Source organism: Urocitellus parryii, chromosome 2, assembly GCF_045843805.1.
Source record: "Urocitellus parryii isolate mUroPar1 chromosome 2, mUroPar1.hap1, whole genome shotgun sequence".
NCBI classification, from domain to species: domain Eukaryota; kingdom Metazoa; phylum Chordata; class Mammalia; order Rodentia; family Sciuridae; genus Urocitellus; species Urocitellus parryii.
This window is the reverse complement of record NC_135532.1, coordinates 53,275,722-53,295,046: the sequence shown is the minus strand read 5'-3', so window position 1 is coordinate 53,295,046 and position 19,325 is coordinate 53,275,722. Positions and strand designations below refer to the sequence as shown.

Sequence of the window (19,325 nt, the reverse complement as noted above, 5' to 3'; positions counted from 1 at the left end):
TTAGGTAAATTTAGGGCTAGTAGTTTTTAGAAGAACATTTTTTAAATGATTAACCTGTTGTCCCAAGTTTTCAGTTCTGCAAATATTTCAACAAAATTGACACAGGTGCATTAAAATAGGTTGGAAATCATAACCCGAGCATATATGTAATATAATATATGCATTAATGTAATATATCAATATGTATAATATATAATTATGTTAATTGTATAACATCAAATATAATTAATGTGTAATAATATTAATGTTATACTATAACTATTATATGACTATATTCTTACTGCTATAATACAATTCTTATATAATTGCATATTATATACTGTTTAAGCATAGGACGATAGGACAAAATGAGTTAACATGCCTACAGGTAGAACTGAACAAATCATAAAGTTTAAGGTAGTAAAGAAGACAGATACAGCCAGGCTTCATCCTGTAATAGTTACCCATGGGGTATCTGCTAGCCTAAGAAGATAGTCACTGCTTTTAGTAAAGGCGGTGTCTTTATGTCCCTCTTACAAGATAACTCACATGATTGTTGGCAAGGGGCCTCTAGCTTTTGGTAGATTTTGATTCTTTGTCTTGTGCCAAGGTCTCGGCTTGGCACAGACTCACGAGCCACCACACAGCTTTGTAGGTTCAAACAGCAATTCTTTATTCCCGATCTCACACCAGCCTCCACATGCGTTCAGGGGCAATCCCAATATGCCCGTCCCCCCATCCTACTCCACGAGGCTTTTTCCAAATCCCATTTTAATTTCAGGAGAACTCAACAGGAACAAGCAGCAGGAACACTCTAATCCCAGCAGCCATAATCTTCAATCTCTAACTTCCCTAAAACTCCTATTGTCACGCCCTAAAACCAAGGACAGGGATACTTCCTGCAGGAATACACCCTAATCCTGGATCCACCCTGGTGATTGAGCAGGGTCACCTTTCTCAAACACATAAGCAAGGTCGCAGCAAATTTCCAAGGCAAGTCCATTTAACATGGGGTACACTGGCAAGGATTACGATGCATCATACCTACTTGGTAATGGCTCTCAGCAGTCTTGTGAGCCTCCTCCTTAGGTATTCTTGGGTGTTCTTATCAACTGGCTGCTGGCATACCCCAGAGTGAATGATCCAAGAAGGAAGAAGACAAAAACTTTAATCTTTTATGACCTTGCTTGTAAGTCATGTTCCATGATTATACCAGTCAGTGATCACTGGAGGCCAGCTCAGCAATTGTCTACAAATGATGGTTTGTCTTTCATGGCATTTAAGATTTTAGTGGGAAAGAGATGGAGTCAACATTTACAGAGTAAATGAAGTAATTACTATTCTCTTGAGTCATTTGAAAGAACCATGATAGAGAATGGGATAGGTGCCTGTGCTACTTTAGATTGAGTGGCTAGGGAAGGCATTTCAGGCTTTTTAATGTGCAGTTAAAAGGCAAGGAGTGGTTTTCTTTCTTGTTAACACTCTCTGTGATAAGCATGTCATGCAAGGCTTTAGGTAGTGTGGTGATGGTTAACACAACAAGGCTGTGGCCAGGCAGGATTCAGAAGCTTTTTCATCAGGAAGTTGTCAGGTTAGTGAGAAAGCTAATTAAAAAGTTAGGCTATTTTAATTGTCAGTTTGTTGAATCCTTTAAAATATAAAATTGCATAAAAATTCATAATTTTAAGTGACATATTTTAGGTATATTTGGTTAAAATTGATTCTATAGCTAGAAGGACCTTCTGTTTGCCTAATAAATTTTCTTGGATTACATGAATTTTTCCACTTCCGATTCTAAGTAAATACATTTATGATCATATGTAATTTTTCAAACTAGAGAAATGGTACAATGACTGATAATTATGTTTCCTTTTTAAAAAAACCTCACACTGTGCTTTTAGTATTTATAATATTGTAAAAGTGAAAACCCTAAACACTGAATTTTTTGCCACTACAGTATATTATAGCTAAAAATCCAGTATACAGCCTGATTTTTTTTGTTTAATTAATTTTATTTAAGCTGTCATTACTGATTATCAGTGTGATTACTCAGTATGAAGTAATACTCAGTAGGGTGCTCATTTAACCTCCCCTGAAGACAAGTGATATTAATTTATAAAGCTTAGTACGCCCCAGACACAGTCAAAGCTGTCTTAATTGTGGTATACCACCTCCAAAGAACATTATAATGGAATTCCCTGTTTTCTCTGTGTTTAACCAGGTTCTTCAGTGTGAATCATTTGTGTACTTTATTTGCCTGGGTTGAGTTCCTAGTTTGATTTTAAGAGAAGAATTCCATATAAAACTAAAATTTTTATATGAAAATAAAGAGTACACAAGTTATAAAACACACATAAATTATCTCTAGCCAATTGCCAAATAACAAAATAACAGCCATCTTGCAGTCAGTATCGTGGGAGTTTCTATCATTTTTATGTGTAAAATTATTTTTAAAGTTTGTTCATGTGTTGGATTCTATCATATATTTATGTGCAAAATTATTTTTAAGGTTTGCTCATGTGTCTTGTTGTACGTAGCTTTAAGCAAATTGTATGTGAAATTCAGTGAAAGAAAAATCCATTTGTGCTCAGAATCAAAGTAACATTTCTTTGCAAAATGAAATTTGTTTAACACCATCTTAAAGTGATTTGGTAGTGAGGCCTACTTTGCCCTGTCTTGGTAATGTCCAGATTTTGTGGAGTCTACCTTGAGAGCTCAACAGCATTACATACCTTGGTGTGCTTTTACTATAAGCCCAAGGTTTCAACAGGCTCAGTTTACTGTTCTGGTACAGGAAAAAGGATTGCATTTCTTTTCCTCCTATGGCTCTTGTCTTATTTTGTCTTTCACCCTTCTAGTTAGGAAAAATAAATAAAATTAATACATCAAGAATGTGAAAGCCGCTAATCATATTCCTATCTCACATCTCATATCTTATATTCCTTTCTGGGCCTTTGTCAATTGATAAACTGGCCAGCTATATGCTGGTGAGATTCAAATTAGCTTTTCCACTTGGGTAAGATCCAGCCCTTTCCCAGGGTTTAGGTGCTAAGCAAAAGGGAGACATGGATTAGTTCTATTTTATTGTTATTTTTCAAATTTTTGTGTTTTAAATTTACTTGTATAAATGTAGTTTACTGCTAAAAACATAATAGGTAGATTTCCCCCCCCCTTTGTGCTATTTTAGAAGCTAAATATTATGAAATTTTTATGTAGGAAGAGTTTTTGAGCTTATTCTTTGTTTAGAAATGCAATTTTTTTCTAAGGATTAAGCAAATGCATTCCACCTGATGCTGCATTTCAAACTCTTAGCTGGTACCTGACATACAGAAAGCATTCATTCAGTACTTATTAGCCATTGTTAGTTTCATGACTTTCAGAGATTTTTATTTAAAAGCAGGTTTTTAAATTTTAATTTTATTTTTTTGTTGTTGTTGGAAACTAAAGTTTTACACAATCTGTCCCTAATGGAACCATTAGGTTATTCATTTACACAGAAGCTTAAGTGCTTAAGCCGACTATTCCCATTTATTGACATGTTTACATTTATAATATTGATGTTGCATTAATGATGATTTGCGTAATTTCACTTCATTATAAGTTCGGCATATTAATCAAGTTTCGATTTGTGTGAAGACTTGGAGTAGTTTCTATCTTTGGGAATTGATATTAGCTGCACAGAAGTGATGACACTAGAGTCAAAACTCAAAAGATAGAGGAACCAGTTCCATTCTCATTTCCCAGTTGTTTAAGACAAAAATCAAGAATGAGTTCACAGATATACAGAGGGACAGTAACTTCTGCACATAATTCAGGAAGAGACAGTTTTTGTTCTGGGTTATTTCAGAGTAGAGGACGTTTATATTCTTGAGGCAGATGCTACTTTTCCTTGCTATATGGATAAATTCTATATACCCCTTGCTACATTTTCATATAGCCGTATAATTACTGCCTGTGTGCTAGTCTACTTGATTATTCACAGGTAAGTCCTGTGTTGCTTATTTATCCTTGTATCACCAACATCTAATGAATTCTCCATTGCTCTTCATTTCTTTTCGAAGGTCTGGGATGCCATGTAGTATCACCATGTAGTATCATTTCCCAAAACACTACTTTGACACTTTTTATTGTACAAATGTGCTGCAGATGTTGTCTTCCCTTTGGTCTGTCTGAAAATGTCATTATTTTGCTTCTATGTATAAAAGGTATTTTCACTTAATACAGAATCCCAAAATGGTAGTACTTTTCCATCAGATTTTAAAGAATCTATTTTTTGTTTTAGCACTGTTGTCATTGTTTTTGCTAAGAGATTAGCTGTCATATTGTATCATTTTTTCCTATATAATTTGTCTTTATTTCTTTGGCTGTGCTGCTGTGGTTTGCCTTTTATTTTTAATTTCCAGCAGTTTGTGGGATGCTTAAGTGTTTATATTTATTTTCTTATTGCATTTTCCTGAGCTGCTTGTATCTGTATGTCTGTATGTTTTTTAGATCTGTATGTATGTATTTTAGTCTTTGTATCTCCATGTGTTTCCTGAGATGTTTCTTGCATACCATTCTCTTTCTGCTTCTGGATCCTAAGTACACTTGTGTTATGACATTCTATATAGTATCTCAGATCTTGGTTAGTCTTTGATTCCCTGCTTCCCTGTGTTTTTCTTCTTTGTGTTTTAGTTTGAGTACTTTCTATTGATATGTGTTTAGTTCATGAATTCTTTTCTCAGCTATATGCAGGTTACTGTGCAGACCGACCATTCAATGAAATCTTCACTCCTGGTATACTATTCATTTCTAATGCATTTTTTAAAAAGTAGTTTCTGTGACTTTACTGCTGAAATGAATTTCCCATCTCTACTTGCTGTCAAATCCACTTCTTAAATTATGTCTTTTTGTTTTCTAGTTTTAAACTGCCTGTCTGGTAATTCCAATATCTAGGCCCCCTCTAGGTCTATCTTTTTTTTAAAATTTATTTTTATTCTAATTTGTTATATACGACAGAATTCATTACAATTCATATTACACAAATAGAGCACAACTTTACATATCTCTGGTTGTATAGAAAGTATATTCTTACCATTCATCTCTTCATACATGTACTTAGGGTAATGATGTCCATCTCATTTCACCATCTTTTGTACCTCTATGCCCCCTACTTTTCCCTCTCACCCCTTTGCCCTATCTAGAGTTCATCTACTCTTTTCATGATCTCCCTCCTAGCCCCACTATGAGTCAGTCTCCTTATATCAGAGAAAACATTTGGCATTTGGTTTTTGGGATTGGCTAACTTCACTTTGCATTATATTCTTGAACTCCATCTTTTTACTTGCAAATGCCATGATTTTATTCTCTTTTATTGCTGAGTAATATTCCATTGTATATATATACTACATTTTCTTTATCCATTCATCTACCGAAGGGCATCTAGGTTGGTTCCACAGTTTACCTCTTGTGAATTTTGCTGCTCTAAACACTGATGTGGCTGTGTCCCTGTTTTTAAGTCCTTTGGGTATAGACTGAGGAGGAGTGGGATAGCTGTGTCAAATGGTGGTTTCACCCCCAGTTTTCCAAGGAATCTCCATACTGCTTTCCATTTTGGTTTCACCAATTTGCACTTCCACCAGCAATGTATGAGTGTGCCTTTATCCCCACATCTTCTCCAACACTTATTGTTGTTTATTTTCTTAATAGCTTCCATTCTGACTGGAGTGAGATGAAATCTTAAGAGTAGTTTTGATTTGCATTTCTCTAATTACTAGAGATGTTGAACATTTTTTCATTTATTTGTTGATTGATTGTATATCTTCTTCAGAGAAGTATCTGTTGAGTTCCTTGGCCCATTTATTGATTGGGTTATTTGTTTTCTTGATGTTGAGATTTTTGAGTTCTTTATGTATTCTAGAGATAGTGCTCTATTTGCTGTGCATGTGGTAAGAATTTGTTCCCAATTAGTAGGATATCTATTTACCTCACTGATTTTGCTTTTACTTTTGCTGAGAAGAAGCTTTTTAGTTTGAATTCATCCTATTTATTGATTCTTGATATTAATTCTTGTGCTATAGGAGCCTTATTAAGGAACTTGGGGTCTAATCTGACATGATAGAGATTTGGGCCTACTTTTTCTTCTAATAGACGCAGTGTCTCTGGTTTAATTCCTGGGTCCTTGATCTACTTTTGAGTTGAATTTTGTGCATGGTGAGAGATAGGGGTTTTATTTCATTTTGTTGCAGATGGATTTCCCGTTTTCCCAGCATCATTTGTTGAAAATGCTATCTTTTTTCCAATGTATGTTTTTGGCACCTTTGTCTAATATAAGATAACTGTAATTATGTGGGTTAGTCTGTGTGTCCTGTATTCTGTACCACTGGTCTACAGGTCTATTTTGGTGCCAATACAATGCTGTTTTTGTTACTATTGCTCTGTATTACAGTTTGAGGTCTGGTATACTGGTGCCACCTGCTTCACTCTTCTTGCTGAGGATTGTTTTAGCTATTCCCAGATGAAATTCGTGACTGCTTTTTCTATTTCTATGAGGAATTTCATTGGGATTTTGATTGTAATTGAATTAAATCTGTATAATCCTTTTGATAGTATGGTGATTTTGACAATATTAATTCTTGTATCCATGAACAAGGCAGAGCTTTCCATCTTCTAAGGTCTACTTTAATTTCTTTCTTTAGCATTTGGTAGTTTTCATTGTAGAGGTCTTTTCACCTGTTTTGTTAAGTTGATTCCCAAGTATTTTATTTGTTTTTTGGTGCTATTTTAAATGGGGTAGTTTTCCTTATTTACCTTTCAGAAGATTTGTCACTGATATATAGAAATGCCTTTGATTTATGGGCATTTGATTTTGTATCTCGCTACTTTGCTGAATTCATTTACTGGAGTTTTCTAGTGGAATTTCCTTCTTTTTTTTTTAGGAATAAATCATATCGTCTGCAAATAGTGCTAATTTGAGTTCTTCTTTTGCTATGCATATCCCTGTGATTTCTTTCGTCTGTGTAATTGCTCTGTCCAGTGTTTCAAGAACTATGTTAAACAGAAGTGGTGAAAGAGAGTGAATTCTTTCAATTTTTTTTTCCATTTAGAATTATGTTGGCCTGGGGCTTAGCATGAATAACTTTTATGATATTGAGATATGTTCTTGTTATCCCTAGTTTTTCTAATATTTTGAACATGAATGTGTGCTGTATTTTGTCAAATGCTTTTTCTGAATCTATTGAGATGATCTTATGATTCTTATGTTTAAGTCTATTGATGTGATGAATTACATTTATTTATTTCCTTATGTTGATCCAACCTTGCCTTCCTGGAACAAACCCCACCGAATCCTGAATATTGAAGGCATCAACAAATTTCTAGAGTCATATGATTTGTCTAGGTTGAATCAGGATGATATACACAATTTAAACAGATTAATTTCAAGCAATTAAATAGAAGATACCATCAAGAAGCCTAATAACCAAAAAATCCCAGGACTGGATAAATACACAGCTGAATTCTACAAGCCCTATAAAGAAGACCTAATACCTATACTCTTCAAATTATTTCATGAAATGGAAAAAGAGGCAGCACTTCCAAACTCATGAGGACAATATCACCCTGATTCTAAATCCAGGCAAAGACACATCAAAGAAAACTTCAGATCAATATCTCTAATGAACAAAGATGCAAAAATTCTCAATAAAATTCTGGCAAATCGAATACAAAAACATCAGAATGATAGGTCTCTCTTTTTTGAGCATGGTTCACATTCTCATGCTCCTTTGTGTGTTTAGCAATATTTATATGGTAGATATTTTATTTAAGTACTAGGAGAAACTGAAGCAAGTAATTTTCTCTCTGACCTCTAAAAGTTATGCCCTTCTTTTAGGCTGGTAGAGTGTGGCAGCTGGGGGTGAATTGTGGGGAGGCTGTGTCAATTGGCTCTCTAGTTGATATAGGGCTGGCCTTTATTGCTTCTATAGTTTTAATTCAGCTCATCCCTGAGTTGTGTGTTACAAGGTATTATCATCTGAGCGTTATTGAGAATCTGGCAATCTCTTCTTTGACTTTACAACTGTGCTGCTAGCTTTCGAAACCATGGCGTATATCTTTCTACTTTACAACTCCAATGTGTGCTTTTAGGGTTAATGTAGAGTTGTCTTTTAGTTTTTAGTTCCACTTCTTTAACAATTAGTTGTCACTGTGACTTACCTTCCTTCTAAATGGAGATTTTTAGGTGTCAGATTTCTTTACTGGTTATACTAGGTGTTCAATAGAACTCCAATGTGATAGCCACTAGCTACATATGCAACTAAGGAACTGAATTTTTAATATTCCTTTAATTCAATAACTATCTATAACTACAGCCCATTATAATGAGTGGTACAGTTCTATGTCTTGTATTTGTTACTAGACACTAGTATGTAAAAACATGGATGTGTAACCAATGTGATTCTGCAATCTGTATATGGGGGAAAAATGGAGTGCATAACCCACTTGAATCAATTGTATGAAATATGATATGTCAAGAGCTATGTAATGTTTTGAACAACTAATTAAAAAAACAACAATTTAATATATGTAGCCATGATGAACATTTCACAGACTCATTGATCATGTTTTTAAATGTACTTCTATATTTGATACTTAAAATGTTATTTCCTTTTCATTATTGACATTTTATGAAGCTTGAAATAGGAGGTTTGAGTTCTTTGTGTAGAATAGAACTTGTGAAATCCAATCACTTTTGAATGAACAATTAGCTTTGTAAACTAGTATCTATGTATTTTTAAATATCAGTGAACTATTTGATCTAGTTGTAGGATAATTCTCTTTACAACAAAAATCTAGCTTTATTTCCTAAGGCTTGAATATACCTTCTCTGTAGATGTTGTAGAAACCAGCCTGAACAAGGAGAAATGTGTTATCAGGCTAACAAGCTATAAAGACATAAGTAGAATTCAGTATAATTCCTAATCATGTCCTGTCACACCCTGCTTCTCAACCTGTTTATGCTATTCCAGAACTTGCCTGGTGATGGGCTGGGAGTAGGACACTGAGTACTAATTTGGTGTCACCACTATATTAGAGAAATTGCCTTTGTAAAACTGCTTGGTTTTTCTGCTCTATAAAGCAAAGGTCACTTGTTACTAGAATCTGTAATTGAATGATTTTAAGATTAGAAGGAATGATTTTTGAGGTTGTTCGATTTCTCATCTACTTTTAGATAGGATGGTTTCTGAAAAATTTTCACCACTTTTTATTATTAAAGATTCTGTTTCCAAATGCCTCTTGAAATCACAGTGACAATATGATTTCCTCTGTTTTTTCCACTTTTGGAATTAGATAAATGTTGGGAGAGGGAATGCTTATATGTGTGCTCTTTTATCTTTCTATGTAGCTGGACAAATTTGCCAGCATAAGAATTCCAGGGAGCAAGAAAGAGAGGACTCCTCTTCCCAACGTGAAGACTGTGTTTGCAGGCCATGACTGCTCATCAGCACCTTCAGAGATCATGGGAAGCATCCGAAAGCCACTGTCAGAGAATGAAGTCCTACAGCTTTTTGAAGAGATGATGGTAAGAATTTTGATTCTCTGTAAAATGATGTGAAGTCTGTTATGTTCCTGTGAAAGAACTCCAAACATATTTGCAAGTTAGGTTTTATAGGGTGATTGCAGATGTTTCTGAAGATAGCACTTCAACCATAGTTGGCTTTTGGACCATGCTTTTTTGTGTGTGCCTTTTCTGCTAGAGACACATGGTGTCATTTGAGGCCAGGTGATTCTTTGAGTCAACCTGTGGTATTTCCAAACTAATTTGACTAATAACCCACATGTTATGTATACTGAAGTCATTTGCTATAAATAAATGCTAATTTAATCTAAATAAATTTATTTACATATATAGTTTCTACTTCCAAGTTGCTTATCTTCTAGGATTCCCAATAAACATTTGAAAAATGAGTAAGAAATGTCAGAAAGTAGTATTTAATAATTAAGTTCTTTATAAGTTCATTGTAGGAAGAACTACATTAGTTTTTGATATATCTAATTACTTTCTGTGAAAACCACAATAGATAGAGTATTAAATAGTTTAGGAAAATTTAGTAGAAATGGTGAAGGAAGCCAGGTCTCAACTCAGGATAGGATTTGTGTAGGCAGAGGGGGGGAAATCTTTGAGAATAATGAAATGACAGTGAGCTCAGGTGTAGAGCTAGGTCAAAAACAGAGGTCAGATAAATTAGATTGGAGTGATAACTTGAGTCAGATTAGGAGAGGATTTTGTGTGTCATCCTGAGGAATTGTCTCTTTTTTCTGAATCATGACTTACTCTGGTTATGTCTGTTCTTCTGTGTATTGTTTTTGACTGCCTTATCAATTTTTAGAGAAATTGATAGCTCATCTAGCCCACACCACCCCGTTTTTGAAATTACTTTCTGTGGCCTGTGGTGCTTTTGCACCCTGCCTTTCTTAGCTTTTATTCTATAGCTAGCCCATTTCACCAAGAGGAACTCCATTTCCACGGCGAGAGTGAACTGCTGGTCTAACTGATCAGCTGAAATCAGTGACGTATTTGCTGTTATGCTGCCTTATTTTTTATTCATCACAAGATTTGTGTCGAGTATTACACATGGAGGTTCAGAAGACACCAGAAAGAATCCATGCCTAGTTTGTGCCTTCAAAGGGTTTTTCATAGTGTCAGTGATTCCTAACTATTTATCACTGAGCATAGTAGTATTTTTGCATGAACCCTAGACTATGCCTGGTCTGTTGAAATGCTAGTTTTGGTTTGTTAACCACATATGTATAACTCCTTCTCCACTCTTTTCACACTATGAGTTGATATATTTTCAACCAAGAACCAGAAAAAATAACCTTTTCTCCTTTTGGTAGCCTTTTCCACTATTGCTAAGGTTTGTATGAAACCAGCTCTCTTTAGTGTACTGTTAGTGACTTAGGATGGTAAAGTGCCCTTTTCTTCCTCTTTTCCATGCGCTGTAAAAGGAATCACTTATTTTCATAACCCTTGAAATTTTGGAATGGTAGTTTTATGGCTCACTTGTGACTACCTTACGTTTTTTGGTCATAGTAGTAGGTGACATATGAATAAGCAGAGGAAGGAGCCTGTTGATGTTAAAGATTCATGGAAACCACATTTTATTGCCACACACAGTTAAAAGGAAAACTACCCAGGAAGTATTGAATATAGTTTGTTATTTTTGTTGTTGATGTTGCTGTTACCCAGGAAAGGAAGATGATTTGTCAATTTTAGTAAGACTATGGGGCAGATGGAAATATGAATTTTTGAAGTATTGACAGAATACTTCTTTGATAAGTGGGCTAGACCCCTTGTTAAACCTAGAACAGGTCTGCCTGAGGCAGATCTTCTGCAGTCAAGGTTTTACTTTGCTCAGCAGAAATAAAGTGAAACTGTTGCTTTGGTAGGACTATTCAGTATGCTAAGGAATGAGTCTACCTCACTAAGTTATTGTTCAAAAATAAGGAACAGATTCTTTACTTTCCTTACTGATTCTTTGAGTAAATCACAATATGCTGAAGGGAAAAGGTGCTGTTGATTCCAAAGCTGAAAACTAAAGAAGTTGAGAAGGATCTTTTGCTCCTCTAAATGTCAATCAGTGATATTAATGAGACTTTTCAGTGTGCCACATTTAAAAAAATATTTTTACAAACTTAAAACTGTTTCTATGTGAAGAATGATTCAACTGGATTTTTTTTTTTCTTACACATATCTCCATTAATAAAAACTGTTTGAGAAAGTTACATTTAATAATTGGCCATGTTAACTTTTTGGCACTTTCACCTTTGGAAATTTCATGCTAAAAATTGTATATAGTTCTTTGTTTTGGTGGTATGCAATTAAAAAATATATATTATTACTTATCAATTTATCAAAAGTTTAATTTTTATATGAAGTAAAAACTTGGTTTTAGAGAATGCTTCTTTTTTCTCCTGAAGACAGTCCTTTTGGAAGACTGTGTTGACTTAATAACTTAATCAATGTGAAGTACAGCATAAGACTTGAACATTTGTACTCATTTAGCTTTTACTTAGGATATGGGTTTACTGCGTCTCTATAATAGCCTAGTTTTTGTATGCTTTCCTAAAGTAGTGATGAGCTTTTGGTTCTACTTTTTAAGGACTCTTTCCCCATTTGTCTTTGGGGAAAGTTGGAGTTTTACCCAAAAGCCCATCTTGGTTCCTTTGTGGATCTTAGATATAATGTGAAATAGTTGTGTTCATCACTGTCTGTATAGTTGATTTCTGGAGTTTCTTCCAGTGGTTCCTTTTATACTCCTTGTAGATACACATAGCTGGGTTTTGAAGCTGAAAGTGACTTGTTTATTCCAGCTTTTGCCTCCAGATCTTGCTCTCTCAACTTATTTTTCCCTGACCCTGAATAAAATTCCAGGCAGGTCCTACAGCTTTATTGCTGTAGGTGGTAAAAACCATGGCTTAGGTTAAATAACTTGGTTTTCATCCCAAGAAAACAGTTGCTTTTTTTCTTTTGCCAGCTTGCTCTGCTTGGAGCCTGCAGAAGGCTCTCCTGTTGTGGTGTGGTTGGCTTCTGCTTCCTATCCTTGCCTTTCTGCCCTACTTTCTAGACTGAATCTGTCTCCTCCAGGATAAGACTGGAGATGAGGAGAGACAGGTACTTCCTGCTCTAGGGCATTTATAAGCACCATTGGTATCCTGGGATGTTATGTTAATTTCTTATTGCTACTGGCGCAAATTGCCATGGATTTAGGGGTTCAAAACAACATAAATGGACAATAGTTGTGTAGATTAGAAATCCAGCTTGACCTCATTGTTTTTGTGGGTTTCTTGAAGCTGAAACCAGTGCCAGCTGGCTAGGCTCCCAGTACAGACTTTGTGAAGGATCTTCCAGGTTTATTGTTGTTGTTGGCAGGATTCAATTCCTTGCAGTTGTAGGACTGATGTTCCTGTTTCCTTGATGACTAACAGTTGGGGACTGCTTTTAGTTTCTAGAGATCCCCTGTATCTCAGATACATTGAATCTGTCTTATGCTTACAATTTCTGACTACTTGTTTTGATGTGCAAATCTTCTTCCTCTGTTAGAGAAAGTTTTCTGCTTTAATTGGCCCCCTTTATGTTTTCCAGATAAACCCAGATAATTTATTTATTGTAAGATTCATTATGTTATTTACATTTGCACAGTCCATATAATGTAATTCATATATACAGGGTCCAGGGATTAGGGCAGTATACCTCTCTGTGTGGGCCATTCTGTCTGCCATAGGTGTGGAAGATTACATATGCTGTTTCTTTGCTCCTCTGGCCTGCCTCCTCCTAATCTCACCTGTAGTTCCCATGTCACTGGTGACTTTTCCTTTGTTGGCTATCTGCCTTGTGTTCTGTGAATCTATTACTCTGATGCGGTTACCTTTTGTAAGCAATATTTCTTGAATTTCTCAGGCCTGAACCACCCCTGGGATACATATTGTTTTGGGAAGCTAATAATATCATCATGTTTCTTCCAAATCCTGTCTGCTACAAAAAAAGTGGTTTACTCTGGTGGTTTCTATCAATACCTTGTAATTTTTCTAGCTGTTTTGTTTGGGGCATTTATTCCTTTAACTGTAAACAACTTTTTGATATTTTAATCATTTTGCAACATGTGATATTGCTGACCATTTTCACTCACTGGCATTTCTTTATTCGCTTTGGGAAGTGTGATACCTTTTTTCTTGCCTGATTTTCATCCTTTCTGAATGGTTCTTTCCATATCTCCTCTTCTATCTGTTCTTTTATTTCCTCTGGAGTGTTGCTTCTGGTCCATGGCCCCCTGTATTATCTTTATCCACTGCGTTTTTTTTTTTTTTTTCTGTGTTCTTCCTAGGAGACTGGAGCCCTTCTGTGTTGTAGACTGTCCCCTATATTTTGATACCTTTCTGTGTCTTCTATAGAAGAGCAGCTTCAATCCAGCTCTTTAAAAGGTGATAAACCTTAACACACAGAAACTGAATGTATTATATTCCTTAAAAAACAACAATAGATTTCTATTCCTTCCTTCTTTAGTTCTCTGACTGGGAAGCACACACTGAAATCTGAATCAACTTGATACTATTAAAGTATTGGTCTCCTCCATTTACTTCTCTGTTCTTATTAGCTCTGATTACATTTCTCCCCTGCTTTCATTAAAGTTTTATTAACTCTTACTGGGGTATTGCAGTGGCTTTCTCCATTCATCTTTCTAACTCTGTTCCTTAGCCCAACATTACTCTTCTTTAGTATCTATCTATTCCCTCCCAGATTTGAGCATTGCTTACCCTGCTTGTCATAGCTGCAGTGCTCGAGTCAAGAGTTCTTTTTTAAAATATATCTGCCTCTACACTAGATTAACTTAATGTGGTATCAAAATCCCCAATAAATGTCTGTTGAGTTCTTTAAGCTAAGTGCAGTGTCCTAACTTTTAAGATTTGTAAGATTATATTTCTATTCAGATCCTAAGATTAGATGGAGACTAACTTTAATTGCTAGTCTTCCCAATAACACAAAAACATTAAAATAATGAGTGGAAGAGATTTTTTCATGCATTCATACCTTTTTTCATTTTCTCACTTTCAGTTGAGAGAATGAAGCTTTGCAAGCAGGGTTATGTATCAGAATGCTATCATTAACAGGCATTAAATGAGTACCAATCACTTCAGAATCATTCTGACAAAAATTAACTTCTGGACTTCTTGTTCAAAATTATGTGGTGGAAAATGGTCTAATCAAATTGCTCAAAGTACTCAGGTATAAAGAATGATGCTTTAATCTTTTCCTGGGAAGATATTTATTGAGCTTTATTATAAAGAAGGAGAAAACACATTTTTTTGATGTCATCATCATCTCTTAGGCATGTGGTGAAGTGTCTCCTGCATCAAGAGCTTAGATGACTAATGCATATATTGTCTTTTTAGTGAGGGGAAACAATGTGGATAATACTAATAGTACTCACATTTGATTTTGAAATAATTTTCAATGTATAATCTAAAGTGGAATATACTTCAGGAGTATTTTCCTAATTAGAATACTTTAGGCATTTAAAAATATAAAGAACATAATATAACCATAGATATAATTGAAGTCCCTTATATTGCTTCCAATTTAATTTTTCCTGGAGGCAAACAGTGGGTACTTTTCATTCTCATTTGTGAACTAAACATTTTTCTGTGTAGTAATGTACAAAAACACCCCTTTTCCTGTGAACTACTTGAAGATAAGTTGCTGACTCAATGAGAGGATAGAAAAGGATTTCTTCAATAATATACAAAAGGCACAAATCATAAAATAATTGATAAATCTTACCACATTGAGTTTTATACTGCTGTGCTTGAAACCCCATCAAAACTGAAAAGACAGGATTCAGACTGGGACTAGTTATCTGCAGGCTTAGATATCAGCTGAAAAGTTAGGTTTGGGCTAAGACAAGATCAGTAAGGGCTGACTCAATGTCCCATAATCCTCCAGTGGTTGAGTGTATATTTTCTACAAATAAGGACTCATCGTTGTAACTACAACTCAAATGAGAAACACTAATTGGTTTCTACCAACGAATCCTAAGACATTGTTCAAGTTTTACTAGCAGTACCAATGATGCCCTTTATAAAAAAGTAATCTGGTTCAGAGTCATGCATTGTGTTTAGTTGTCATGTTTTAAAAATCTTCAGTCAGGAATAGTATCTGTCTTTGCTCAGATTTTATGAATTTGATGCTTTTGAAGATTTCTGGGTGGCTAATTTGGAGAATGTCCCTCTTTTTTCATTGCTTTTTAAAGACTTCTTAAATTTTGCAAGTCTGTTGAATGTAAATGGGATACTTTGTACTTTAAATGATTTTTTTAATCATAAGTACAAGTTATGTTCTTCTATCATAAGAACATCTTGTCACATGTCTATTGATTGTTTAATCTACATTTTTGTGAACTTTTTGAATGTTCATATCATTTACCATTTTGGGGGGATATTGTCTTTTTCTTATTGATTTGTAGCATTTTTACACATCATAAATGATACCCACATGTCCAGTTTGTGTATTGCCAATATCTTGTTCCATTCTGAGTTCCATCTTTTCACTTTCGGTGAAATTATTTAAAATTTCACATCTTTTATTAATCATTCCTAGGTTTATTGCTTATATTTAAGCACTCTTCTTTTTTTAAATCAGAATATAGTTTACTTATATTAGAGCATTATAGTTATACATAGTAGTTGCATTCATCCTGACAAAATCATAGATGAATGGAATTTGATTTCAGTTCACCATTCTCTCTTTTCCCTCTCTCTTACTTCTCCCATCCTCCCTTCCCTCTACCATTCTCCTTCTCTATTAGACTTCTTTTTGCTCATCTATTTATTTAAATTTGATTGATTAGTTTTACTTTTACATAAAGGTGAAATTCCCAGTGTAGGTACATAATCTGATTTAATAATTCATTCTGCATTGTCTCCTTTTCCCATCCTTTCACTCTGCCTCTTGATCTCCTACACTATTGATCTTCCCTATATATTTGTGATATCCTTCCCTCCTCCTCTCCTTTACTTTACTTTAGCTTCTGCATATGAGAGAAAGCAATTGACCTTTGAGTTTCTGAGTCTGGCTTATTTCAGTTAGCATGATGTTCTTCATTTGTATCAATTTACAAGTAAATGCCATAATTTTATTCTTTATGGCTAATAGAACTTCATCAGTTATATATGCCACTATTTATTCATCCATTCATTTATTGATGGACATCAGGGTTGAATCCATTATTTAGCTAGAGTGAATTGTGCTCCTATAAACATTGAGGTGGCTGTATCACTACAGTATGTGAATTTTAGTTCTTTGGGAAAAATACCAAGGAATGGGATAGCTGGGTCATATGGTGGTTTCATTTCTAGGTTTTTGAGGAATCTTCATACTGTGTTACAGAGTGCAGTCCCTTAAACAATATATAAGTGTACTCTTTTCTCCATCTTATTGTTGGCATTTATTATTGTTTGTATTCTTGATCATTGGCATTCTGACTGGAGTGAGATGAAATCTTAGTGTAGTTTTGATTTGCATTTCCCTGATTGCTAGAGACGTTGAACATTTTTCATCTATTTGTTGGCCATTTGTGTTTCTTTTGAGAAATTCTATTTAGTTCTTTTACCTATTTATTGATTAGGTTGTTTTTTTTTAAAATTATTTTTATATCCTGGATATTAATGACCTATCCAAGGGCAGGTAGATGACTAAAGATTTTCTCCCATTTTGTAGTTCTCTCTTCATGCTTTTAATAATTTCTGTGGCTGTGCAGAAGCTTTATATTTGATGTCATCCCACATATTGATTCTTGACTTAGTTTCTTGAGTTTTGGGGGTCTTGTTAAGGAAGTCTGACCCAATACCAGTATGATAGAGTTTTGACCCTATCTTTTCTTCTATTAGTTACAAGGTTTCTGGTCTAATTCCTGTCTTTAATCCATTTTCATTTGACTTTTGTGAACAGGGAGAAATAGGGATCTAGTTTCATATTTCTCCAAATAGCTATGTAGTTTTTCTATTTGTTAAAAAGGTTGTTTTTTCTCCAGAATATAATTTTGGCACCTTTGTCAAATATCAGCTTTAAGTATGTGGATTTTTCTGAGTCTTCTATTACGTTCCATTGGTTTTCGAGTTGATTTTTATGCCCATACCATGCTGCTTTTGTTATTATAGTTCTGTAGTATAATTTCACATCAAATATTGTGATGCCTCCTGTGTTTCTTTTCTTATTCAATATTACTTGGTTATTCTGGATCTCTTATTATTCCAAATGAATTTAAGGACTCGTTGGGATTTTTATGGTGATTGTATTAAATCTGTTTATTGATTTTGGTACATGGTCATTTTGACAGTATTAATTCTGTCTGTCCAAGATGGGAAGTCTCTCCATATTCTAAGGTCTCCTTCAATTTATTTCTTCAGTGTTCTATAATTTCTGTTGTCTTTTACTTCCTTGGTTAAGCACGCTTTCTAATAAAAATAATTTTGTTTGAGTTTGGTTTGGTATTCAGTAACCTTGTTGAACTCTCATTAGTGGTTTTTATTTTATTTTATTTTTTTAGTTGTAGATGGACACAATGTCTTTATTTTGTTTATTTTTATGTGGTGCTGAGATTGAACCCAGTGCCTCACACATGTGAGGCAGGCACTCTACTGCTGAACCACAACCCCAGCCCTTCTCACTAGTTTTTGTTTGTAGATTCACTCAAATGTTCTGTGTATATAATCAGAATACTTGTGAATAATAACTTATTTTTCCATTTTTTTGGTTTTATAACTTTTTTCTTTGCACTGAGTACTTTTGTACTATTAAAAGTTTTATGAGTTGTCTTTGACTATTTAGAATGTTTTTTTTTGTATCTTAGATTTTATTCCAAATAGAATTAAATAATATGCAACCTGAATTAGAGGTAGAAGATGTTCTTTGCTGAAAACTTCTATGTGCTTGCCTGATACTTGCTTTATTCTCCAAAATGTTTTATTCTGCTCTCAGAATGAGGCTCAGACTGGCCAATTTTAAGATGCCTTTTCTTATACTCCAGAGAAAGTATTAATATTTTTTCCTCTTGTCCAAAAATATTTAGTAAAGTCCTCCCCCGATTTTTGCATTATATTTACATTAAATTGGCTTGTCCTCACTAGACTGGCAAGTTCTATAGGGTAGATACTTGACTCTGTTAATTTTTTATCCTTCAAATTAAGTATGTCCTGTGTTATTGATTATATGAGTGAAACTGTATATGCTACATTCATTTCTTGTTTCATGAGACAATTTTCCAGTCTTTTTTTGTCAGAAACTTATTTTATTGGATCATAAACATTTATCCTTACTCATTTTTGTGCTCATAGTGCCTTGAACATATTGTATATATTCAGTAGTGAATTGTCAAGTGTGTTGATTTGTTTCTTTCTTGCTTTGGTAAATACCATGTTAAAATAATCAAATGATATGTGAGTCTTCATGGAGTTAAATATCAGTATCTTTTGTGTTTATCTTTCTTTTTTGCAGTGCTGGGGATCAAACCCAGGGCCTCACATACACTAAGCAAGCACTCTACCACTGAGCTACATCACCACTGTCTTGTGTTCTCAGAGCTTTGTAGTTCATTCAACAGAATATCTTTGCCTGGGGTAAACTTAGGATCCAGAGGAAAAAAGAAGAACTCAAGTGAACAGATAAAATCAAACACTACTATGTATGCTTGGTACTTTTTAATATTGTCGGTGGGAGTAGGATTCATCTATCTAAATTTGGTCTACGTTGCCACTCTTTGGTACACACCAATGACAATTTTTCTTTTTTCTACCCTTTTTTCTTTAATCCTTGG

General features: G+C 34.5%; 1 protein-coding gene across 4 annotated transcripts in view; it reads left to right on the top strand.

Moving 5' to 3' along the window:
• Nucleotides 1-19,325, top strand: part of Diaph3 (diaphanous related formin 3) — a 460,724-nt gene that overhangs the window by 38,375 nt on the left and 403,024 nt on the right. For 3 of the 4 annotated variants that reach the window (XM_077792731.1, XM_077792729.1, XM_077792728.1), the window contains one exon: nt 9,362-9,538. The exons of the other annotated variant lie outside the window; for it this stretch is intronic. In XM_077792731.1, the coding sequence (XP_077648857.1) occupies nt 9,362-9,538 (177 nt within the window). The remainder of the gene's footprint in view (nt 1-9,361; nt 9,539-19,325) is intronic. 4 annotated transcript variants of the gene reach the window in all.